Source organism: Miniopterus schreibersii (assembly GCF_964146895.1).
Source record: "Miniopterus schreibersii genome assembly, chromosome: 11".
In the NCBI taxonomy this organism is placed as follows: domain Eukaryota; kingdom Metazoa; phylum Chordata; class Mammalia; order Chiroptera; family Miniopteridae; genus Miniopterus; species Miniopterus schreibersii.
This window is the reverse complement of record NC_138111.1, coordinates 60,784,010-60,810,394: the sequence shown is the minus strand read 5'-3', so window position 1 is coordinate 60,810,394 and position 26,385 is coordinate 60,784,010. Positions and strand designations below refer to the sequence as shown.

Below are 26,385 nucleotides of genomic sequence, written 5' to 3'. Positions count from 1 at the left end.
GAGAAGGTGAGACTCGCCTAAGGGACGCGTTTACAAGAAAGCTGCCCGGCGCCCAGCTGGACAGCGCAGGCCCCGCGCGTGTGGACCTGCACTCATCGCCAGTGGGAAGAGGAGACACGCACGTTTTGGAAGGCCTGGGCCATTCTCCTCTGGACGTTCGCCCTCTTCAGCTGCAGCATGATCAGAAAGGCCAGCAGCACAGTCAGGCAGGTCATTCCCGCCGAGCCCAGGATGGCGATGAGCAGCATCCGCCCGCCGCCGAGCTCTTCTGGCACTGCCGGGGGCACAGGAGAAGCGGCGGGTTAGTTCAGAGAGTGGCCAATGAGAACGTCACGGACGCCCTGGCCCTGCCACCCAATTGTTGTGTGACCTGGGGCTACTCATTTATTTTCTGAAGCTCAGTGGAGATGAGTCTGACTCATGGGGTTGTTTTAAGATCCTTTCAAAATAAGCAGAAGTGTTTTTTAAATGGCGATGCAGTCATCATTCATGGTTGTCATTTGTTCAGCTTTTACTTCCAAGTAGAGGCCAAGCCGATGGACGTTGTCCAATAGCAGTGAGAAAGCCTAACTGGATGTGTGATGCTGGGAAGGGGGCTGCACCTCCCTGTACATTTTTCCCACTCAGAAAAGCTGTGATGCTAAGAGCTTAGAGTCCGTAATAGGATATTTTGTTCTGTTTTGTTTTCTTGTTTTAAAAAGTGGGTGGAGAAAACCTGAGGATACCAATGGGAGTAGAAAGGAAAGAGGAAGGAAAGAAAGAGGAAGGAAAGAGGAAGGAAAGAGGAAAGAAAGAGTGGAGGGAGAAACTATAAAACTTAGGGCTCAAATCAGAATAAACCATTAAAGACTAAGGTCTAATCCTTCCAGTTCTGTCCCTTATTTAAATTCAAGTAAAATTCAATTCACTGCATTTTATGAAGAGCAGGGCCCCGTCTTCTTACAAGATTCTTTTGTGCCCATATATCTTTCCTTCTACCTCTATGCACGTGTGCTTGAAGAAATGTCTGGATCGGAATAGAGAGGGGTGTTATGTTTTGCCTTGCTTAATTCTGCTTGTATTTTATGTATAGCTTGTATACATTTCACCAAAACACAAGGGACTATAAAATGATGCATTTCTTAAGGATGTGGCGGGACAACTATGGTTCTCTGTAGTTGGCACACTCATCATTCCTTGGACATTTCAAAAATGTTCCAAAGAATCAGCGCTGGAAACAGAGAGTGTTTGATTTTATTTCTTAAGCCCTCAGTAACCTTGAAGAGAAGCAAGAAATTTTTAGTGCTATAAGATTTTCTGCAAAAACAAACTCTAGCTCCAATTACAAATGCTCAGAAATCACCCTCCCCTCTATCTCGATTCCCTCGCGCATGTCGCAAACGCAGAGGCCTAGGAGGTGCCACTTCAGATCAGCTGCAAAGGGAAGGTGGTCCACGTGCTGCAGGCTCCACCCTTCCTTCAGCCCCCCCCTGCCCCCCCCCCAGTTCCCAGTTACATCCAACAGGTTTTATCCGGCACACACCCCGGGCAGGGCGTGCCTGGCACGCTGAGGGATCTCGATCTCAGAGCTTACTCTCTCTGGGATAGGGGTTAGTGGCAGATGTGTAGACATAATAGCCTGGATCCAAAAAGTAGAAAACTCAGGTTAGCATAGTGTCACCCAGGCTGAACGAGGGGTTCATTTTGAGAAAGATGGAGTGGTTCGTGGAGCCTCCCCTGAAGCACTGCACAGATCTGCCTCCACTAAGCAGGTTCCATGCTCTTTTTCCTCTGCAGACTCCAATTCATATTCCTGGGTGGGGAATGCTGACAGGCGAATTCAGGCTAAGGCTTAATAGCAGACAATGGAGTGACAGGGTCTTTCCCAGGGGTGTTTTCATTTTAAGGACCTATTTAGAGATGGTGAAGCCTGTTAGGACAAATGAATTATGTCCCATGACAGAAATGTGAGGAAAATATCTTAAGACATAAGATATTTGTGGGGCTTTTCTGATACTCTCCAGAAATAATTCTAGATCTTGTCCGCTCTACCAACCTTGAGACTTGGAGAGAGTCGTCAGCTCATAAGAAAGGGTTGGGTTGCTTGACCCTATGTTGTTCTCTGCAAAAATGTCCACCTGGTAAGCGGTTTGGGGCTCTAGGCCCTTGAGCTGATAGCGGGTGACAGTGACATTCTTGATCTTCACGTCAATGTGCTGGTCTTCATTCTTGCCCCAAACCTTGTAGCGGATGATGACAGAAGAAATAGAATAGCCGTCCAAGATTGTCCAGGAAATCACGGCCGAAGAGTCTGTGATGTTGGAAATCCTGATGTTTTCAGGTTGAGGAGGGAGGACTAGAATTAAAAACACACACGCAATAATATTTCACTTAAGATATCTGTCATCTCGTAGGTTACTATGCTTTTGAGAGAGAGTTAACGTCAGTTCATAAACCGAGAGTGGCTAAGAGGTGTTTTCTCAGATGGTAATTCCCAGCAATTGGTAGCAGACCTGATGGAGTAATGCAGGATGGGAAAGTAACAACATATATCACATGTTTGTCATCTTTACCCTAAGTTAAGGCCTTAGAAATTCTGTTACTCCAAAAACCTGTATTATACTGTTCTTGATTCTGGGGAGAAGAGAAAGATTATGAGAGCTGACATTTATATAGGCCCTTCCACATAGTGACTCATTTTATCTTCATAATATATATATTTTTAAATATCTTTATTGATTTCAGAGAGAGGAAGGGAGAGGGAGAGAGAGAAACATCAATGATGAGAGAGTCGTTGTTGATTGGCTGCCTCCTGCACGCCCCTGACCAGGGATCGAACCCACAGCCAGGGCATGTGCCCTGACTGGGAATTGAACTCCAATCGCCTGGATCCTAAGTTGATGCTCAACTGCTGAGCCACGCCTAGCCGGGCTCTTCATAACATTCTCACCATAAGTGTTGAGGCTCAGAGAGGTCTAGTGACTTGGCCAAGGTCACATAGCTATTAAGTAGAAGAAATAGGATTGAATTCCTGGCAATCTGATGCCATAGTCTATAATTAGCCACTGTCCCACGTGACCTATCCTTGCCCTAAATGCTTTTATGGAGCGGCAGCAAGTGAGTGCATACATAAGAAAATGTGTTAAGCGCTTCGTAAACAAACTGACATAGAGATTTGGGGGAAAGAGAAATTATATTCCATTAGGGTTATAGGTAGGAGGAGAGAGAGATATTCGAGGTTTTCCAGATGTGAAGACAACATGCACAGAATTATTCCTGCACTCTCACTTCAATTTCTTTCAGAGACAGGCCAGAAGGGAACTTCGTGACTCTATAAAGTCTAAAACCCTTTGACTCAGGAAAGAATGACTCCCAGGTCTTGGCCTTGATATTAACTGTACCTTCCATTTGTGAGGCTGTTTACAAGGTGCTTCCGTAGGCAGGCAGGCAGGTAGCCAATGCTGAGGTTTTAATTATCCCAATTTTAGTGGTGAGAAAACAGACTTCAAAACAGAAGGGACCTGTACTGGTTCCAGTAAGCAAGTAATAGACCCAGGCCATTTCACTCCAAGTTACGGCTTATAAGCAAATTAGAACCTTCAATGTCTTAATGTATATTCTTTCTATTTGGTATTCTCAGGGATTTTTCTTCATGCTAATTGTCCTCTTTTCCCTGATGTTGATTCCCCATATCGTACTCCTTAGGTAACTGTTGCAACCTATGAGGATTAGGTAGTAGATTTTGAGCCTTCCAAATCTGACTGTCATACTCTATGTCTAATAGGGGGTAAATTATCCAAAATCACAATTAATTAACAATATGTCTTAACTCCCTTTGCATCCAGTACCAAGCTTTTTGTAAATATTTGCAAAAAGATAAAAAAAACTTCTTTCCCACAAGGGATTACAGAGTATTAAGAATATTAACATTTTCAGGTTACTATAAACATATTTAGTATTTGTATTTGTATAGTTGTGCTTAAAAAAATTGCACAACTGCCAGAATAATAATGAATATAATTTTGGTGCCAATTAAACGTCATATATAAATTGGCATGTACCAAATTATTCATTTGATGCCAGATAAAAGTCTTGGGCTCGCTGAGTGGACCTCTGATTTAGATTCAGTGAGTCTGAGTCCAATAATCTACATTTTAGTAGCTTCCCCAGGTGACTCTAAAGTAGATTCTAAAACACTTTAGGACAAATACCATATGATTTCACTTATAAGTGGAATCTAAAGAACAAAATAAATGAACAAACAAAACAGAAACAGACTCACAGACACAGAGAACAAACTGATGGTTACCAGATGAGAAGGGGTTTGGGGGACTGGGTGAAAAAGGTGAAGGGATTAAGAAGTACAAATTGGTAGTTAGTGAATAATATTGTAATAACTATGTATGGTGTCAGATGACTACTAGACTTATTGGGGAGACCACTATGCAATACACCTGAAACTAATATAATATTTAACGTCAACTCTAATTGAAAATAAAATAAAACACTTTAGGAAGTGCTAATCAGATTGTAAACAATTTAGAACAGTTGATGAAGGAAATTCTCCAATAACTGACCTTGCTTTGAAGCAGTTGGTTCCCCATCCAAAGAGACAAATGAGTAGCATGGTTTAGCAAAAATAAACAAAATATAAAACTGAAATGTTAATTAGAATCCTGATGCCATGAGTTACTAGCTGTATAAGTCTGACCAAGTTACTTTCCCTCCTCTGAGTCTCAGGTTCCCTGTCTGTTGAATGTGATGATAATTCCTATTCTAATTTCCTCCTAATGTCACTCTAAGTGTCAAATGAGATACTCTACATATACATATATAAGAACACATTACACTATTATTTTTTACATATGTTTGGGGCCATATGCCAAATCTAATTCATTTCACTCCCTTACACTTGGTCCAGATGGAATTGCTGGGGTGGTCACCAACATAAACTTTAAACTAGAAGCATTAATTTGACTCCTGAACAGTCTATATGCAACATCAGCCAATGATAACATAGAATATTAATTACTATACCAGTTAAGACTGAAATGTTTTCATCCACACCCTCCTTGCCCCAATCTCCTGACCATGTAGGGACCGGCTCCCACCCTGCCAACCTCAGCTCTCTACCATCACCACCAGCATAATCCCACCCCCTTCATCAAATTCCGCACAAGGTAAGTCCTCTTTCAGTGATTACTAACTAGTTTTTATTTAATTTTATAAATATGATCAATGTGATGCGATTTGATGGTATGTCATTCTAATGAGGGTAAAAATTTATATAGACTAGTGAATGAACATCTAAGACAACTTTGAAAAAGAAAATAATGACTCACCCTACAGTTATCAAAACATTTAATAAATCTGTAGCAATTTAAACAGGTTGGAAATGGTACAGGAACAAGCCCACAAGTCAGTGGAAGAGAACAGAGTGCCCAGAAACAGAAGCAAAACCAACATGAGAACTCGGCGTAAGATGCAGAAGGCATCACAGGTCACTAGCGGGACTATTCAATGTATGGCACGGGGACCATTGGCTTGCCATATGTGAACCAATAAGACTGACATTAAAAGATTAAAATGCTTACACTATACCTCAAAATAACATCCCTATATCCTCTTAAACACCTAAATATGCAAAAAACAAAACACTACAACTACTGGGAAAAATATAGAGAATATATGTATGACCTTGGGGTAGGAACATAAAAAGTACAAATCACAAAGGCAAATTTCAACAGGTCTGATTGCACGTAAACTGTGCATAGAGTAAAAAACACCACAAACAAGGTGAAAATAAAGAGATTAGGAGGATGTATTTGCAGTGCACATAATAATATTAGTATCCAAATTATATAAACAATTTTAAAAAATCAGTAGAAGACGACAACCAAGCCAATGGGAAAAGTATATCAGCAAATATATCAAACAAGAGGAAATCTAAATGTCCCCCCAAAATGCCCAAGAAATGATGCTTAACCTTGGTAGTTATCAAGGAAATGAAAACTGAAATTAACAGTGAGGAATTGTTTTTGACTTTTCAGATTAACAAAAATAAAAAGGTCTGACAATATCAAGCAATACAGATATAGTTAAAGACTCTGGAGATGGGCATAGGGCAAAGCGAACGCTCGCGCACTCCTGGGCATGGCACACACGGAACAGTCACCGCAGAGGGAAACAGCCAGTGGCTCCTCTCTGGACATGCTCCCAGAGAAGCTCTCCCACCTATGCTCAAGGAGCCACGTACAAGGATGGCCACTGGATTTTTGTTTGTGATACTGTAGTAAAGAAAAGAAACGAAAGTCGAAATTTCTAGCAAAAAAGGAAGGGATAAATAAGATGATATAGTCATAACAAACAATTATGCAGAAGTTAAAAAAACATATGTCAGATATAAGCAAATTAACATGGATAGATAAAAATGACATTTATTCAAAAAAGCAAGATAAAGAATAATATGTATGTATATGTAAACTATGGATATATAATGTATTAAAATTATACAACATTGAATGGAAAGATACCTGACAAACTCATAATTTTGGTTGTCTCTGGGGAGAGGAAAACAGAATTAGAGTAGCAATGGTGGTCAAAGAGGATTTTGGTGTATATGTCTTGTGTTATTATTTCCGCAAATCAGTAAAAAAGCTGAAAGTAAATATGACAAAATATTAGCAGTTGTTAATTCAGGGTGGTAGGAATGTGAATATTTGTTGTATCATTCGCTGTACTTCTTGTAATTTTTAAATTTCACAGAATTGTAAAAAATTATGAAGAATCCCTAAACATTGAAAAAAACAGTTGAGTCCTAGCTGGCCTGCTAAGTGGTTAGAGCATTGGCCTGTGGATTGAAGGGTCTTGGGTTCGATTCTGGTCAAGGGCATGTACCTCAGTTCCAGGTTCAATCCCTGACCCTGGCTGGGGCTTGTGCAGGAGGCAACCAATTGATGTGTCTCTCTCACATCAGTGTTTCTCTCTCTCTCTCTCCCCCTCTACCCCTGCCCTTCCACTCTCTGTGAAAAGCAATGGGAAAAATATCCTCTCTTGAGAATTAAACAACAACAAAACAGTTGAGATGTCCACACCACTGGCACAAGAAGAGAGTGGCTGGAGAAACACTGAGCCAGGTGCCACACCTGTTACTGAGGACGTCAATACCTAGAGGCAGAGGAGAGCCTCTGAATTTGGGGGTGGGCAAGGGACCACGATCCTGATTTAAGTCATTGCTAGTGTGGCCAAGAAACATCTAACCTTTCCAAAGTCTCCAAATGCAGGCACGGTTCTAAAGCCGTGAATTAAAGTAGAACTCTGCTTAATGATGAGAAAACTTTTGATACCACAAAGAAACCCAAGAAGTTGCAACTAATTTTAAATGACCAATCTGAAATTAAGAAAAGCCTAAATTGCAGAATATTTTGAAAGAAAAGTCATATTCTTACTCTCAAATATATATTGTAGCTCCAAGAATTGTCAGTTAACAATATTTTTCAAGCAAAGTTATTTAACTTTTAAGATTAAGAAAGACCCATCTATAATTAATCAGCATCTGTATGCATGTAGATACATGATAATCCTGAAAACTGTCAAAAATTAAATGAGCTTTAGAAAAATCTTATTCATGTTATTAATTTATTTACTAAATCACTCCATACCAAGGAGAGGTGAATTTTAGCACAGACCTTCTTGAATTATTGCAAATCCATTTACATGGAACTGTCTTATATGTTGCAGGGCACTGGTTAGCCTCCATTCCCAACTAACTGCCTTTTATGATTCCTCAGAAACAGTCTGGAAGTGATGGTCTAAGTTCAAATGAGTAGTCAGTCATTCAGGAAAGACTGAGGCAACAGGAGTCACTTACTGTCGCTAAGGGTCCAAGCGGTGACGTCTTCACTCCATTCCCCCTGGGCCTTCGTATTGACTCTGGCTCGAACTATATACTGTTCCCTGGGGTGTAGATTGTTAAGTAGCACAGATGTCAGGTTGCCTGGTACTTTAATATTTTGCTGATCACCATTCAGTTGCACAGACCTCCTTTCAACTTCAACATAAAAGTCATCTTCTGATTTCGGAAATATTGGTTGCCAGGTCAAATTTAGAGTGGTCTGACTTTTGGGTAGGAGACTGAGACCTTTTGGAGGAGGGAGACCTAGGGAAAAACCACAAAGATCATTGTTTTTATACAGGGTGAAGGTAACAAACAGCCCGAAAGGGCAGCTTTACAGAATAACCTTGGCTCCTAGAATAATATACTGCAATTTCACAAGCTATCAAATAAACACAAGCTAGGAGCCTTGCAATACTTTTTCCTACCAGAATAGTAAACCTTGAAAAAAATTCAAATAGTAGTTTGGATAATTGTAACAAGAATTTAACCCCTTTGGAGTATAATTAGGAATATTTTTCAAGAACCCTAGAAATTACACATACTTTGAGCCTATAATCTGACTCCCAGGGATTTACCCTAAAGAAATAATTCAGCCCTGGCCACACAGCTCAGTTGTTTATAGCGTCGTCCCAATATGCCAAGGTTGCAGGTCTGATGTCTGGTCAGGGCACATATAAGAATCAACCAATGAATGCATAAATAAATGGAACAATAAATCGATGCTTCTCTCTCTCTCCCCTTCCTCTCTCTCTCTAAAATCAATAATTTTTTTAAAAAAAGAAAGAATCCAAAGGAAGAGAAAACTTATGTGCATGAAGATGTTCATTATAACATTATTTATAATAGCAAAATATTGGAAGAAACCTAAATGCTCAAAATAGGGAAATGCTATAATAAATTATGATATAGCCATCCAATGGCTTTTTAAAAATAGATAATTGGGAAAAGTATGAAAACCCAATAAAAATATTTATAATATGTGAGCAAAAAAGTCTCATTGCAACTTGGTAAAAGTCATGTCTACAACTGGTGAGAGATAGGAAGGAAACTGATAAAAATAAAAACAGAGGCTTTGCCAAGTTTATGGGTTTGTAGGTGAGTGTTTCTCTTACCATTCTGAGTAACACATTTTAAAACAATTCTCCTTAACAAGGAGAATTTCAGACATGCTAACAACTGTGGTGGCAGGGCCAGGCCTAGCCCTGCTCTGATCACATGAAGGTCTGCGCTCCCTTTTTTTGTGGGCCACAATTGCCCACAAGAGCCTGGGCTACCAGAGAGTAACAGAATGGAAGCAATATGGGTTTTGAAATCAGAGAGACAAGAGCATGCCACTTCAATCTGTGACCTTGGGAAAATTTACAACCTCTCCAAATTCACATGTAACACAAAATGAAAATACCCATCTTCCAGACTCAGGAGGAATAAATGAGATAATAGATGTGAAAATGCTTAGAATGCGTTACATGCTCTATCATCATGACCTCCTTCCCTCCCTCTCTCCCTCTCTCCCTTCCTTCCTTCCTGCCTAAAATTTCTTATTTTGTGTCAGTGGACAGAAGAGAAATCTGTGTGTTTTCACTTAATAATAATAAATTAATATTTTTCCTACGGACAAATATATCTAAAATCTCCTTAGGGGCGATAATTAAAAAATAAAAATAAAAAGGTTGAGAAACACTGCCTTGTGGACTAGAAGAGGGAGGGGCTGTTTCCCTGCACCGGGAAAGTGGCTCTCACCGCCAGCTCTGGCTGCCCTTAGACTAGGGAGAACCAGCAAGTGAACCTGCAGTTTGCCTGGCATCATGCTAATGCTTTCACGGGTCCTTTCTCTACAACCTTTGCAAACAGAGAGAGGTGATGTCAATTCCTTTTGCTCACCTTGAAAATTTAAGTTCAAAAATAAGCCACCCAGAGTGGTTAGACAGGCCTATAATCCCTAAGCAGACAGAAGCTTGATGTTTGGAGCCACACATGCAAACCTTCTAAGCCCATGCCTGGCACACAGGACTAACTCCATAAATGGCCACTTCCCTTTTCTCTTTCCTTCAGGAGCATGACTTACCCTTCACCCCTCCCTACCTGCCCTCTTTGTACCATGTTCAGAATATCCTCCTGGCCTCCATGGCCTCCACCACTCCACCAACACAATTATAAGTAGTGCAACTGCCAGATAAATGAAAAAACAAACATCAAGAAGTCCCTTCCCGTCTACCCTTGGAAACTATGAAATATTCCAAGAGACCTCTGAATACATCCTGCTGGGACATGCTCCGAGTGCTGAGTTCTGCGGCGTCAACCTGACCACGTGCCAGGGAGCTCTTTGGTTATAGTCACAGAGATCCCTTTGTCATCTAACTTACATAGAGTTTCTGGTGTGGGTTTTTTTGTGTTTACTACCTGGTGGGCTCCCAGGAAACCATTTCTCACTTGTGCAACGCTCCTACAAGCACCAGAGTAGCTCTTGAGTCCTATTGGGTTCTTTCAGATGCTGCTGGTTACGCGGAAATGAGGTGGGGGATGTGGGAGTGGGGGTCTATGTTAGGGCTGCTCAGCCCTGCAGGACAACTAGATGTCCTTCCTAGTTTCTCACTAAATCACTCATATCCCTCTGCCTTTAGTAAATGGACTAAAAAATAGGAAAACTGATCAAGTGGAATAAAGAAATGGTGCTTTTGGGCTCCTGGGTAAAAACAATAATAATAATTGGAGAAACAAAAAATATTAAGTCTGAATACCCAGTGTGGTAACGCATCAGGTACATCACCATGGGCAAGTTATTAACCACTCTGAGACGCTACTTTTCACTCTGTCAAATGGGGAAGGTGATAATTCTTACCCTTTAAGTTCATATGAATTAAACATATGTGAACTTGAAACCATAAGCACTGACCAGGAGATAGTCACAGGCGGTTATACACGGTAAACACTAGAAAAGAAGCTTTACAGGGTCAATCGGGTATTTCAGAGGAGGACACCTGGGTAGCAGAAAGCTGGAGCCCCATTAGCCTCAAGGAAACCTCACAAATTCAAGGAGTCTTCAATTAATACAACATAAGGCCAATAGATAGTGACTAACATTGATTAGTCAAGAAATATTACACCCTGGCTGGGTAGCTCTGCTGGGTAGAGCCTCCTCCCAATATGCCAACATTGCGGTTGGATCCTTGGTCAGGACACATACCAGAATCAACCAATGAATGCATAACTAAATGGAACATGTTTCTCTCTCTTCCCTTCCTCCCTCTCTCTCAAAAAATCAAGAGAAATATTGCTATATGAATTACTTAGAGCGTGTGGACCCAGGACCAGCACCACTTGCAAACTTTCTTGAGCCCCACTCCCTATCCCAAACCTGTGGAATCAGAAACTCTAGGGTGGGGCTCAGAAATCTGTTCTAGCAAACCCTCCAGGTTATTCTGCTGAGCACTGATGTTTAAGAACCGTCAACTTAGAAACATGGAGGTATAGACTATAAGAAATAGCCTAAGGAGATAAAAGTGGTGGCCTATAGGAAGCAGGACTAGGAGCTGGAGGGTGGAGCGGGGGCTGCTGGTCTTTAGATAAAAGCCTTTCATTTTATTTGATGTTTTAACTATGTGCATGGATTACTTTGAAAAACTAAAAAATTATTTTTAAAAATAAATAAACTGGGATTTCTGATGTATGTGGCAAGAGCCTGGCCTGGGCCCTAAGATGGAAACAGGAAACTGTGGGTAAGACCCAGCAGCCAAGGCTCAGCACAGTTGCTGCTAAGTAACTCCCAACTCCTGAGGGATGTCTCTGCTTCCTGAAGGTTCATCTGCTTCCTCCTCTGTCCCTGGATTGCCACCGACCCCCTCCCCCAGGGAGATAGAGCAGCGTGCAGCCCAAATAAAGGAACGTTTGGCTCCAAGTTGCTACCCTTCCTGTCACTTTCCCACCCATTCAAAAGCGAACTCCTTCCACCTCCATCCCCACCCACCCACTCACCCACCACCACCCTTCCTGGTCTTCCTTCCTCTTTCCCCTTCCTCCCCCTCCCACCCGGCTCGTGAATAAATGCTGTTTGCTCCAACTGACCGATAGAAGTTGTTGTGAACCGTCTCACGGGGCCAGGATGCCCTTCCCCGCCCTCTCCACGCCGGACCAGCTGCACGCAGAGCTCGTATTCTGTTCGAGGCTCCAAATAGTTGAGTGTAACGATCTCATTTGTCACTGAGAAGAGGGAAAGTCCAGGAAACTTAGGTTGACATTCTTTTACATTCTCTAAACTGGAATGTTGTTATTGTGATGGGAACTAATGTCTGGTTTTTAAAAATACAATGTCTTAGTGAGACAGAGAGGCAATTCCTCCTTCAGGGCCTCACCATTCCTAATATAAGACACATAAGGGTTTCAAAGGAAGTCTCCAGGTACATTAATATAAGTGTCTCTGTGCCACTAATCATTTCCGCTCTAGTCTTTTCATTTGTAGAGTAAAATCATAAAATCACACAAATCCTCAACCATATGGAATACCAATCTGATTGGGGGGGGGATCTCAATTTAGAATAATATGAAGTAACTTAATTTCGACTGTTTTCAAGCACATATAGTGATTGCAGGCAAGGTATTAAGAGGGTTTGCTCACAATGACAGAATATTGGATTTGTACTCGTCAGAGCATTACAGAGGGAGGGTCCTGGAGTACACGGGTCCCATTGGCAAATGGTACAGGCTGCTTTTCTCAGCTGTTGGCTTTATCCAGCCTCCTTCCCCACAGGCCCTGCAAAGGTAGACATTTGCCTCCCCAGGCGATAAATTCCCAGTGAGCAAGGAAAAAGTAGGCTGTGTTTAAGAGTCCTTGGAAGGCCATTTTGTGGATGTCTACTTGTAAAAAGAGACTATGAATTATTACCAGCATATTTTTTAAAAAGCTGCTTTTTTAATAAGACCTGGCCATTGATGTTAGAAGCAGCAATCCCACAAATCAGCCTTAAGTCGCTGGGATTTTGAATTTCAGCCGAGTCTACAATAGAATGTGAAGAGCTCAGTAATAATACCATGGCTTTATTCAACATACCCAGATCGGCTAGCATTATTAAGCCAAAACCCCTCCTTTTCTTCTCTCTCTCTCTTTTTTAACTTCCTTGCCCTTTCCAGAAACTCACAGGCACAGTGAGAGGAGAGTCTTGGTGGAGGGATGTGTGTTGCTACAGAAGCATGTGGCAGATCTCTCTACGGGATGGCACAATTCAAGCAGCATTGTCAATAGATAATGTGCATTTTTTAAAAAATTATGATTATACATCATCATGCAACAAACAGAACTCTAACTTGTGTTCCAAAATAAATTTAACAAATTAATTCATTAAACTTTTTATGAACTTTTGACAGCTTATCACATTTTGTGGAATTATTTTTTCTTTCAGGAGGTTGAGGGAGGAGCATGTAGTCTTTGCCACACCCCTCCTCCCTGTACTCCATTCCTGTTGGCCACAGTGTAAACTTTTCAGGCCCACATTCCTCTCACAATCTCTGTGGGTTAGGGGCCTGCAGGACTGGGCAAGATTCAAGTGAGAAAGGAGAACAAACAACTCAATATAGCAGCAACAATCGCCCCTCGAATTTAAGCAGATCAGGTCTCTCTGTCTTTCCAGCAGACCCTGGAATTTCCTGTTATCATATTTATGGCATAAACATGTATCTTCCACCATGACCAACCAAGACAGAGTAACTAAAAACAGGATTAGAGAGCCAGAGAAGCCTGAAAAAGAAATATTGATACAGACAGCCACTCCTGGTACAGTCTGTTCTGTGCTCCAAAGCACACCCCGACTTCCAGAACTCAGAGGGCCCCCACTCTCTATCTTGAATGCTCTGAAATGAGACCCTCTGCTACAAACACCACCACCAGGAAGAGTTAAGACAAGGAAAGGGATTTCTATATGTGGGGAAAACTTTCCTTCCTGGTGCCACATCTCCAGCCCGAGCCTCTCCTGTCCCAGCCTTACCGTCAATGTGCCGCCAAGCTTCATAATGATTGACAGGTTTGTAGAGAAGCTTCTTGGATTTGATTGGTCCGTCCCCAAAGTAAGGCTCAGAGCTGATGTTGATGACAGCAAAGTTATGTCCAGTGTCAATCACGTGTGGGGCATTCAAGGGCTTTGGAAGAACTAAACAAAATTTCAGCAATCAGATTAGTTCTTGGATTTGGGGTTTGATCGTTGATCTTAGGTGGGGGAGGAGGTGAGCGCTTTTACATTTCCAACAGCACACTCTTGGAGCTCTCTGCTCAGATTCAGAGTAGTCACCTGCTCTGTGATCTCCCCACTCAGCTCGTGTCTCTCCAACCCATTAGCCACAGTCAAAGTGCTCCCTTAAAATAGGAGCATTTCTCTGCTCAAGACCTTTCAATGGATTCCCATTATGTTTAGAATAAAATCTAAAATTTATACCATGTCCTGCCAGGCCTTCCATGAGTGAGCCCCTGCCTCCTCTCCAGCCTCTTCTTCCCCCTTATCCAATACCCTCCAGTTCCACTGACCAACTTCCAGTTCATCCAACTAACCATGCACCAAGTTCCTCTTCATCTCAGGTTCATTGTATATGTTCTCCGGGAAGGAATGCTCCACCTCCCACAATTCTCTAGTTAACTCTTACCCATCACTCACCTCTCACGTGCAATGTGACTTCTTCACAAGGGCTATCCTAGAGCCTCAGTTAGGCTTTCACAGAATTCATACTGTTGCTTCATTGTGATTTTCAACTTACTCTTTGTGATTTAGTGTGATTTTTTTGATATCAGTTTTCCCACTACACTATGTATTCTCTCTCTCTCTCAGAGGGGGGCACAGGGTGTTGCTGGAAACAACACAAAATCATTGTCTTACAGTTCTGAAGGCCAGAAGTCAGACATGGGTCTCACTGGGCCAACATCACGGTGTTAGCAGGGCTGTGTTCCTTTCTGGAGGCTATACAACAGAAGAATGTTTCCTTGTTCTTTCCAGCTTCTAGAAACTACCTGCATTCCTCGGCTCCTGGCCCCTTCCTCCATCTGCAAAGTCAACAAGCTGCATCTCTCTGACCCTTCTTCCACTGTAACATATCTTTCTGACTAGAGTCAGGAAAGGTTCTTTGCTTTTAAGGACACATGTGATTAGAGTGGATCCATCTGGATAACCCAGAATAGTCTCCCATCTCAAAGACCATATTCTCAGTGGGGATAATAGCACCCCGCCAAAGAGGTGAAAATTGGTTCTTGGAGGGTAAAAAAAATGTTAACTATTACAATGGTTTGTAAAAGCCACAGTACATAAACATATACAGTACATCTGTGATGTTAATATTTTATGGTGATGGGAGTAGAATTTTGGAATAAAATTTCTAAGAGGACTCCTTAATAGATAGTGATAAAAAGGTTGTAAAACACTGCAGTAGACTCTGAACTCCATTAAGTCAAAGACCATGTAGGTGTGTTCACCAGGTGCTGAGTAACTGTCAACTGAATTTCCAGTGAGCTCTGTAGCTCCCTTAGCCTGGCCTCCTCAGAAATGCACAATGGTTGGGATGTTTTCTCCACAAGAGTGTATATTACATAATGTGGACTCTTTTAGATTTCAGAGGACATTACAATGTTCAACAACTTTACTTTACCTCTCGGTCTTAATGTTTTGACTCACCATCTGTAAAAATGACCTTCAAGCCTCTGCTCAATATCGTCTTCTCAGGGAAGCCTGACAACCCCATTTTAAATGTTACCCCTCCAGCCCTGCCCCAGCATTCTCTACGCTCATTTCTGCTTTAGTCGTCTCCATGGCACTTAGCATCTCAGCAAGCTAGACATTTTACTTATTTACTTGTTCATTGTTTATATCTCCCTGTGGGAATGGAAGCTCCATGATGGGAGAGCTTTTTTTCTTGTATTGCTCGTTGCTATATATCCAAGCCTAGAACATAATAGTCCTTTAGCAAATTCTGCTGACTGAGTAAATAAAGGCTGTGCAGTAAGTTGCCCAAGTTCAGGATAATAAAGCTAGGAAGAAGCTTAATGGAGCAGTAGGCCCTGACTGCAGGCAACTCTGCCAGTGTTAAGTCAGGCAAGTCTGGATACACATTTTCTTCGATCAGTTTCTGAAGAGAGCACTCTGAAAATATTGAGGATTCTGAGGTTTACATGGATTCTCATGGCAGAGTATCCAAACCTATGAGGCTCTACTTATGTTATTGTTGTGACTGACCTTTTAAAAAGAAAAGATTATGTTCTAGGTATTTATATTCATTTCATTTATAGAAAATACCTCTCGGTTCTCCCAAAGATTCCTAGTCAAGTAATGAAGTGGGTCAACTAGAAGTCAACCTCGGTCATCTTGCTTCCTCGTCTGTAATACAAGAGGCTCAGAAAGCAAAATGGTGCCGGGTTTGGAGTCAGGAGACCCAGATTCAAAGTTCAGATTCGTTGCTTAGCAGATGTACTACCTTAGACAAGGAAACTAAACCTTCTGAACCCATTTCCTGACTGGTGAAGTGGGAGCAACAATATCTATTGAGTTTCTTATAAAGATTAAATAAGACAGAGTATGTGGTGAGGCAGTTAGCCCACTGCCTTTCCAAGAATATATACCAAGAGCTGTTAGGTGTTTTTGTCCAAATGGATTAATAAGTAACTTCCAAATTTAAAACTCCTTGTTGTATCCATGTACACCTGCCAAGCTAACTTGGGTTTACTTTCACTTTATTTCTTCTTTTCAAGCTACAAATGTACATACACCCACAAAGATTAATTTGAATTCTGAAATACAAATTTGTAGCAGGAGATACACAACACTGAATACGTGGAAAAAATTATTCATGTTAATTATATAGCATAATCCTCAAAAAATTCCCAAATAATTCTCTAAAATAATGAATAGGAAGTCACAATGTTGAAGTCACAACAATAATGAAACTTTTTATGAAATACAAACATGACCGGACATTTTGTACCAGACACAATTCCAAGTGTTGTATGTACCTAATAAATCTTGGCGATAACCCTGAGAGGTAGAGAAACTAAGCTTCATTCACAAATAAAGAAAGGCTCGGAGAGGTTAAATTCATTTGCCCAGGGCCACACACAAAGTAACTAGCCATTAGGGACAAAAGTCAAACCCAAGGCTATGTGACTCCAAGGGTCATATACTTAATCCTTCCTTTCCATTTCCATGCACAGAAAAAAATTTTAAAGGCTTAGTATCCTGGAAAATATCCAAAAGACATTTTAGTGGTCAGATAACATTTCTATCTGGAAGCAGCACCCAGCGAAACATAAACAAAGCACATCAAGGATACAAGCTCTTCCTCTGGAAAATGGAGCTTACCTTTCACAGAAATGTTGAAAGGCTTTTCCACCATCCCAGCCACCGTGTTCACGCTGCAGACCCAGACTCCTGAGTCAGGGGGCAGGATCCACTGGATGGTGAAGGTGGCCACTGACAGATGACCCGTATGGTTAAAGTCTTTTGGCTGGAAAGGTCAAATGCAAAAAAATAAAAGCTTCCAGGGAGGTGTAAACACAAAGGTTCATAACACTGACCCCATCTCATTGTTTAATAAGAAGTTTTCTAGGAGAGATTAAGAAGTTCAATGCAATGCTTGTATAATCATTGGCTTGTTTCCAAAGCTATTGTGGTAGCCCTGAGAGTTTATATTGGATTGACGCCCTCACAGATCCTGCTGTTGTATTTGTGTGTTTGGGCGTCTGAGGTAAATAGTTACAAGCAAGGAGTCCAATTCCTTTTAAACTGCTTCTGGTAACATTTGCTCTTTCTGGTCTAATACAGAGATGGCTGGGTGAGAGGATACAATGGCTTTCTAAGGGGTTCAAGGGGCTGTCAAGTGTGGTGTTATGCAAGGAGCCAGGGCTCTAAACACACATGCACAAGTTCACATACCAGCTCTGCCACTTATGCCCAGTTCCTTAGTTACTTAACTTCACCCAGCCAGTTCCCACTTCTGAAAAAAGGGGACAGGTAATGTTAAGTAAGCAAATGGATCTAGTATGGTTGGCCTTCCACAGCTACTAGATGGTAGCTGTGGCTTCCATTAACTTGTGGAAAGGCCAACAAGATTTTGGAAGCTGTCAATTGGCTTCTACTAACTATTGGGTTGTTTGAGAGGAATCAGGAACATGTGACGTGTGGACATTGGTAATGGACATTGGTAATTGCCCAGGGCCACACACGAAGTAACTAGCCATATCCTGTCCCCAAGAGGTCACTGGGATCTGCCTTCCTGTCAAGTTGGTTTGCAGTCATCTTTGAGAGACATAAAAGATAACTGTTTTAAAATCTTTAGATAAGAAAATACACAAACTTTCTGAGGATCATTTGTGATACAGAGAAATTTGGGATGTTGGGAGAGAATAAAGGGAAATGTATTGAAAAGGTAGGTCGGTCCTTTCCAGCAAGGAAAAACTGTTGTGATAGAGCTTTCACCAGTGGTGAGCAGCAGCAATGAAGGCAGAGAGAAGGGTAAGAAGACCCAAGAAGTTCATTCAGACCTCAGGGAGTCTGTGGATGATGGTTTCTGAACTGCAGATGTGGGAACAGGTTTACCTGGAGTCAAAGCTAACGACACCCTAGCCTAGGAGGGTGCAAGGCCTAAGTGGAACCCAGCCTTAGGCGGGGTGATTACTGCACAGAAAGCAGCTAGTGGTGTCAGGAGGGCAGATAAAAACTCTTACATGCAGCACTGTCCCATCCGGCTTCACCAGGGTCATTTCTTCATTCGCAGGTAGTGGCCAGCCAGATGCTTTGCAGATGGGGTTAAATTTACCACTGTTGACTTCTATGTCATCTGGCAAATCCTCTATCTTTGGGGTCATCCTTGGCCTGCCTGAATGAAGAAACCAGTGCTTGAAATCTAATCTTTAATACATTAGTAAGAGTAATAATAAAAGTAGCTGCCATTTAGCAGGTCACGCCTGGGAAAGAACTTTCCAAATATTATATCATTTTATCATCATATAATAAACTTGTGAGGTGGGTCCTATTATGGTCCCCATTTTATAGATGATGAGAGGGAGGCTCAGAGCCCAGGTTCAAGGTCAGATCTTTGTGAATCCAGAGTCTACACTGTTCATCATAATGCTGAGCCTACCTCAGTGGCCCTGGGATATACAGTCTCAATACTAAAATGTTCATTGGGGCCACATCTCCTCTTACATTTCAGCTTTTTTCTTGTTTTTTTAAGAGAATTTTTATAAGAACAAAGCAAAACCAAAAACTAGTTCTTCCATTCAATGAACAACCCCAAGATACTGCTGATCACCACCATGATTATTGGTTTTGATATATGAGAGATGCCTCATTGACTGGGAAGTCTGCAAGCGCCGATGATTAATAATACTCAGATATATATCCAAGAAGTAAAGCAACATATAACAGCCCCCCCAAAATATCCATTTAGGGTCAACAGCCATATCAAAAATGTTGCTTCTAATATTGAAAGAAGAAAAAATGCCTCTGGTTGCAAGAAAGATATCAGGATTCCTTATGTAATATGTGCAGAGTAGACAATGAATAATCCTGAAATATAACAATTTTATCCTGATCTGTAGGATCTTAGAGAACCTTGGACCACTTGAAACTAAATGTGAGACATGGTTGAAGACAGTTGGACACACTCTTTACTAGGAAATGGAGGTACCCCAGCAGCAGTAGTCACATGCTGTTCCACATGGGTGGCGGAAGAATGTGGGGTCATGTAAACATGTCAATAGTGAGAGTTTATATTGATATCCTATTTCTCAGGCCTACAGTGAAACAGGCCTGAGAGAAGGGTCTAGGACTACAAAGGCAAGTCTTTGGTATATCTGTAGATGTAGAGAGATTGTGGTTAGAAAATTTATTAAACTATTCAGTTTAAGTAGTTATTCATGTAGGAATTTTAAAAAATGCCTTGACACTTTGGAACCATTCCTTCCCTTCACTGTCCCCTTGCATTTGCTGCAGTCCGATGGAGGTGGAGGTGGGTGTGCAGGTGGAAGGTGGATGGTGTTAGTTAGGGAAAGAGGGGGCTGTTCTCTGAAGCTGGGGGTCTGGATCTAGGTGTGCAATTTCTCACACTGTTTGCATCATTAGCCTTAGAAGAGAAAGGAAGGAGTGATGCAGAAAATGCAAATCCTAAGGCTCGTTATTTGTCCATTTTCAATCCATTCCTCTGGTAGCCCCAAAGCATCCCCTTCCCTTCCTAGACACTCCTAGGTTTCTGCCCTGTAACAATGTCCAAACTCTGGGCAACGAAGAGAAAGTATAGAGCTGACAAGCTAAAGCCTTTACAACTGTCGGTATTTCCCCCATATTTGTTCTAATTTTTAAAACTCAGAATAAAGGGTATATATGTCCACTCTGAGTGTAGATTTCACTAGGTGTGTGTTTCTTTCTATAACATTTCTATTTATTTGATTGAAAAAGTAATATATGTGCATTACGGTTAAATTTTGAAAATATGCTTCTTTTAATTTCAAAAGGTATATTCTGGGGCGGAGATTAGCAAACTTCTCCTGAAAAGTACTAGATAGTATTTTCAGCTTTGCAAGCTGTAAGTTCCCTGTGGTAGCTATTCAACTTGTGTAAAAGCAGCCATACGTGATATATTGTAAACAAACGGGCGTGGCTGTGTTCCAACAACATTTTCTTTATGACAACAGATGGTGAGACAATTAAAAAGGAATGAAGTACTGATATATGCTACAATATAGATAAACCTCAAAAACAATACGAGGGCCCTAGCCGGTGTGGGTCAGTGGTTAGAACTTCAGCCTCGTCACCAAAGGGTCGCAGGTTTGATTCCCTCCTGCCCTCGGTCAGGCAAGTAAGGGAGGCGACCGATCAATGTGTCTCTCACATCAGTGTTTCTCTCTCTCTCCCTCCCTCCCTTCCACTCTCTCTGAAAAAGCAATGGTAAAGATTAACAGAAAACCCCACAAAACCCCATAGTATGATAAGCGAAAGGAGTCCACAGAAGACCACATATTGTATGATCTCATTTGAAGTATATAAACTGTCAAGAGTAAGCAAATTTGCCCAGACAGAAAGTAAGGCAATAGTCAGCAGAGGCTGGAGGAGGGCAGAGTGGGAGTTACTGCTAACAAGTCCAAGATTTCTCATGGTATGATGGAAATACGCTAAAATTACATTATGGCAACGGTTGCACAACTTCTAAATATGCTAAAAATCATCGAATTGTATACTTTAAAGGAATAAGCTTCAAGCTGTAAAAATTATATCTCAATAAAGATGTTTAAAAAAAAATAGTGGACTAGCTACGGTCTGTGGGTCAGTGTTTGCTGACCTCTGCTCTATGGTGATTTCTGAACTAGAATCTTTAACATTTCATTTTGAGGGTAATCTTTTCTAATTTTTCATATCTATTTTTAAAAAATATCCTTTGTCTAAATACTTCCAAAGTAGTTTTCCCCTGCTGTGCATATCTAAGGTAAAAGGCTGGTCCTAGAGAAGGGGGCAGAAGAGGTAGGCCGAGTTGTCAGCTGGCCAGTAATCACTCAATGTGCTATAAAGAGCACATGGCTTATTTCTAGTAAAGAAGGAAATGAACCAGTATAAGGGTCCATAGGAAAGAATCAGAAAGCTGTCCTTTAAAACTTGGGATATTGTCTTCCAAGTTCCTAGATGGAAACAGAACTGGTTTGAGAACCTCGGGCTCTAGGGGCTAGAACAATGCCAGCAAAGCTTTGCTCAGACGCGCCGAACATGGCCCTGACTACAGTGTTACCTTGCTTTACCTTCTTTCTCACACCGGAGCCCTTGGCGTTCCGGAGAGCAGAGGCATCCCTGGAACCGATCACAGATCTCCCCGTTGGTGCACCTGCACCTCAGCTTACAGTCTGGCCCGTAGTGCCCAGGCTGGCATGCTGCAAACAGAGACATCAAAACCAGTGCTGAGACAGGAGGCGGGAGAGACGCAGGCTGCAGCTGGCCATTGCATCTCTCTCCAATCGACCTCGCTGATGCATTGAAAGTAGTGTGTGATTTATCTGTCATTTATCTGAACCACCAGAAACTTAAAGGGTGGGGAAATTCTGCTTCTACAAGAGTTGAACAAGCTCTTACCAGGTCAACCTTCTTATAAATAACAACTATATTTCAAAAAACAACTACCTGGAAGCACTGAAGAGCGGGGGTGAGAACCAGGCAGATTCTAAAGGGGAATTAAAATTTGGAAGATGGTGTGCTTCCCATTTTTAATTTTTCAGTCTAATGGTTGGGAACAAAATAAATAGACAGACAAAATAGAAACAGACTCATAGATACAGAAAACAGACTGAGAGCTTTTAGAGGGAAAAGAGGTTGGGAGTCTGGGTGAAAAAGGTGAAGGGATTAAGCAAAATAAAAATTAAAACAACTCATAGACACAGAGAACAGTATGGTGATTAACAGAGGGAAGGGGAGTGGGGGGAGGCAGAAGAGATTATAAGGGGGATGAACGGTGACAAAAGAAACTTGGCTTGGGATGGGGAACACACAATACAATATACAGGTGATTATACAGATGTATTATGGAATTGTACACCTGAAACCTATATGATTTTGTTAACCAACGTCACTCCAATAAATTCAATATAAATAACCAAAAGAGCGTTCTAGAACTGGACAACTGAAATAAAAAATATCACTATGTGGGCTTAGCCGCAGAGTGGAGATAACAGAAGAGTCAATGAATTTTAAGGTAGATCAACAGACATCAGGGAAGAACAGAGGGGAAAAATTAGAAAGGAATGATTAGAGTCACAGGGACCTAAGGGACAATATCAAAGGGTCTAGCACATAAGTAATTGGAGTTCCTAGGGAGGAATCTGGGAGAACAGGAGAAATTTCCGATTCATAAAATCTTAGTGACTTCTTGAGCCCCTCATGAACTGAGATGAGTTAATAAATGTACTCTTAGAGCCCTGGCCAGTTTGGCTCAGTGGCTGGAGCATCAGCCTATGGACTGAGGGGTCCTGAGTTCGATTCTGGCCAAGGGCATGTACCTTGGTTGCAGGAGGCAGCCAATCTATGTGTCTCTCTCACATCAATGTTTCTTTCTCTCCCTCCCTCTCTCTCTCTCTCTCTCTCTCTCCTTTCCACTCTCTCTGAAAAGTGATAGAAGAAATATTCTCAAGTGAGGATTAAAAAATACTTGTATTCTTATAAACTAGATCTAGAGACAAATTCACTATAAAGCTGATGATGCTTATATTCTAGATTCCTAACATGCATGCATGCCTTCCGGGGCCCTAGCAGTGTTCACATATGCACATGTTTTTTTAAAAATGTGCATATGATTTTATAACATTCTTTTTCTAAAGGGGACTGGATCTGCCCCCACCTGGGGGCACCTGTTCCTTTAAGGTGCACACCTCTGAGACTAGGTAGGACTCCTCCCCTGCTGTGGCTCCCTCGGTGTTCCCTGGGGGCAGACACAACGTTTAGAGGGAACACAGTGAGTTTCTGTAGTAGCTGCCTCTGGCTTTTGTGTAACTCTCCTCGTTGCCCTCTTATTTCAAGCTCCTAAGGCTGTGCTGTCCAGTACGGTAGCCACTAGCCATGTATGGCGATTGAGCACTGAAAACATAGCTCGTCCAAATTGAGATTTCAAAGACTTAGTGTGAAAAAAGGAATGCAAAATATCTCATTAATATTTTTTCTATTGATTACTAGTTGAAATATTTGATATATTGGGTTAAATATTAAAATTAATTTCACCTATTTTATTTTTTTAATGTGGCTACTAGAAAAAATTCAATTACAGATGTGTCCTGCTTATATTTTTACTGAACTGCTCTGCCCTAGGACATTGTTTTTGGGTTGCTGGGGACCCCATCATAGCTCCCAATGGTGTCAGATGTGCAAAAGCTGACTTTGTGAGGTAAATACTGAATAATACCCTTTGACTGCTGGCTAATTCACTCCACTAATATTTATTAGAAAATATCTGGCATGTTTGGCTGCAGGTTCACATTAAGCTGCTGTGTCACAGTATATGTGAAACACATACTGGGGAAGTACATGGGAAATACATACCTTTGAGCCTCATTAGATGGGAAAGTATATTTTAGAAAGGGCAGAGGGAATCTTAGAGTAGGTAAAGTTACGACTGTCTGAGTAAGGTCCACAGAAAATAAGATCACAACTTTCTCAATTTCCAAATACCAAATCCTCTCTGGACCTGACCTGAAAGTGCTGATATTTATCAGGCACTGAAAAAATAAATCTATGGCCTTCCAACTTAAAGTGTGGTCTGAAAACCAAGAGCATCGGTGCCATGTGGGAGCTTGTTAGAAAGGCAGAACCTCTGGCCCCAGGCCAGCCATGGAATTAGACTTCGTGTTTTAATAAGATCCCCCAAGAAGCACTTTCCATGAGGCCCAGAGTGTTCGTGTGAAAGCATCATTAACTCTTGGTGAAGTCATCTGCGATTTCAAACCCTGTGGCTCAGCCACGGACAGGGAGCTGACTGAGAAGTCCGAGTATGTCCCGTGCTGTGGTCTCCAAGGAGCCGGGCTTCCCTGGAGGACCTGCTAGAGCTTGTCCTGCCGGGCGGGCGGCGCACACCTTCGTCGCACTGCAGGCTCCTCCAGCCAGTGGCGCAGGAACACCCGTAGGGGTCTGGGAGGCAGAACACGTAGGCCTTACATCCCTCTGGTCCGCTGCACCTCTCCTTACAGGTCCTGCCAAATGCGTGCCGTTCGCAAGCTTTTGGGGGAGAAAAAAGCGATCCAGAATCAAACATGCAGCCCTTTGAAATGTATAAATCCTTCTTTGAAAGGGCCTCTCCTAGACCACTGAACCCGGAAAATAATCCAGTCTCGGCTGTGGCCTGGGCAGGGCGAACACGCATCTTACAAACAACAAAACTCCACAGAGAGGGCATCAGGGCCACAACCCGCAGTGATGCAGGCGTGTAGAGCACAGGCCCAGGGGTGACATTCACATCACAGACACTGTAGATTCGTTTATGCATCGCAACTTTCCAGCCGCTGACAATAAAGAGCCTTTAGGAAAGGGCAGTTTTCTGTAATTCACACAAAGGTACCGTATGCCCAGCAGAAACCATTTAACTTCCATTCCCAACTCTGTCCAGATATGAAATTCTAGAGCCAGTGACATCGTTTTCAATCCACAGCTTACTCATCAAGTACTCTCGACTTACCCTTCTCGCATGTTCTCCCCATGAACCCAGGAGGGCAAATGCACTCTCCAGTATCTTCGTGGCAGACACCGTTGTTCAGACAAGCGGTGCAGGCGCGGTTACATTCAGGTCCCCACTTCTGCGCCTCGCATCCTTTCGTCAAGGGAAACAAGGCCGTGGTGAGTAAAGCACATTGACAGCAGACCTGCTACACGTCACGCATTTTAGTGGCCACTAGGGAATGGATATAAGTAAAATGCAACCTTTGCTCTTTAAAAGCTAATAGTTGAATGTGGGAAACAGATACGTTAACAGGAAATGACAGAAACAAAGACAAAAAGTGTCTAATCCTGCCTTGGGGATGGAAGAGGGCATAAAGGAAGGCTTCCCAGAGGAGGTGGCGTGTGAGCTGAAACTGCAGAACCACCCAAGTGGCAAAGAAAGGCCTGCGGAGTGTATTCCAGGTGAAGGGCAGGCCAAGGGGCGAGCATGGCGTGCTGGGGAGCTGCAGGTGTGGTTAGAGACCAGAGCAGTGGTTTTCAAAGTGTGATCCTTCATCAGCAGTCTCTCATTACCTGAGAATCCGTTAGGCATGCAAATCTCAGGCTCCCACCCTGACCTCCTGGTGAGAAACTGGTGTTGGTCTAGCAATCGGTGCTTAACACATCTTTCAGATGACTCGGATACAAGCCAGAGTTTGAGAACCTTTGGTCTAGAGTATGTGGAGAAGGAATGTGGCTAAAAAGGGAAGCAGAAGCTAGCAGCATCCACCAATTTTTCAGGCAGAAAACATAAAAAGTGAAACAAGAGACACAAACCTAAAGGACAGTGATGGTAAAATACTTCCAGATTCACATGTCCTGGCTACTTCTCTCTAACGCTTGGTGAATTTAGGTAGTCAATTAGGTCCAAGGATGCCTTCTGATACAAAGAAAATCCAGGGTAGGGATGGTGGTGACCTTTTGTGGTCAGAACTTTTCATTTTTCTTCTGAGTTTCTTTGTCCCTGAATGTTAGTTTCCTGATGGTTAAGCTTGGACCTGTGCCCATAGCCAACGTAACCTTGTAATTTCTTTGGCAAGAATTCTTGGTTATCAGTATTTTCTCAAAATAATCAGGAAGACTGTCAACACAGACCTTTTCCTTCAGGCTTCCACTTACCAGATAGAGCTACAGTATGTCTAAATGCTAATATTTGCACGCCTTAATATATAAAGGGAAGCCAATTCTGCACAATTAGTGACTTCTTAAGAGCCTGACCGCAGGCTATTTGCACATGGTGAAGACTAATGAGGGGCAAACACTGGAGATGAAAATAGGCTTCCTGTCCCATTAAACTATGACTCTGGCCTTATACCTACCTGTAGACCCTTC

General features: G+C 42.1%; 1 protein-coding gene across 3 annotated transcripts in view; it reads right to left on the bottom strand.

Annotated features, from left to right (window-relative positions):
- TEK (TEK receptor tyrosine kinase) overlaps window positions 1-26,385 on the bottom strand; it is a 97,398-nt gene that overhangs the window by 19,697 nt on the left and 51,316 nt on the right. For 2 of the 3 annotated variants that reach the window (XM_081152017.1, XM_081152018.1), the window contains 10 exons: window positions 25,034-25,165; window positions 24,436-24,576; window positions 21,624-21,752; window positions 18,561-18,712; window positions 17,197-17,341; window positions 13,852-14,013; window positions 11,939-12,073; window positions 7,850-8,137; window positions 2,036-2,335; window positions 123-274 (listed from right to left, as the gene is read on the bottom strand). In XM_081152017.1, coding sequence (XP_081008143.1) covers window positions 123-274; window positions 2,036-2,335; window positions 7,850-8,137; window positions 11,939-12,073; window positions 13,852-14,013; window positions 17,197-17,341; window positions 18,561-18,712; window positions 21,624-21,752; window positions 24,436-24,576; window positions 25,034-25,165 — 1,736 coding nt within the window. The remainder of the gene's footprint in view (window positions 1-122; window positions 275-2,035; window positions 2,336-7,849; window positions 8,138-11,938; window positions 12,074-13,851; window positions 14,014-17,196; window positions 17,342-18,560; window positions 18,713-21,623; window positions 21,753-24,435; window positions 24,577-25,033; window positions 25,166-26,385) is intronic. The other variant, XM_081152019.1, reaches the window with a different exon arrangement.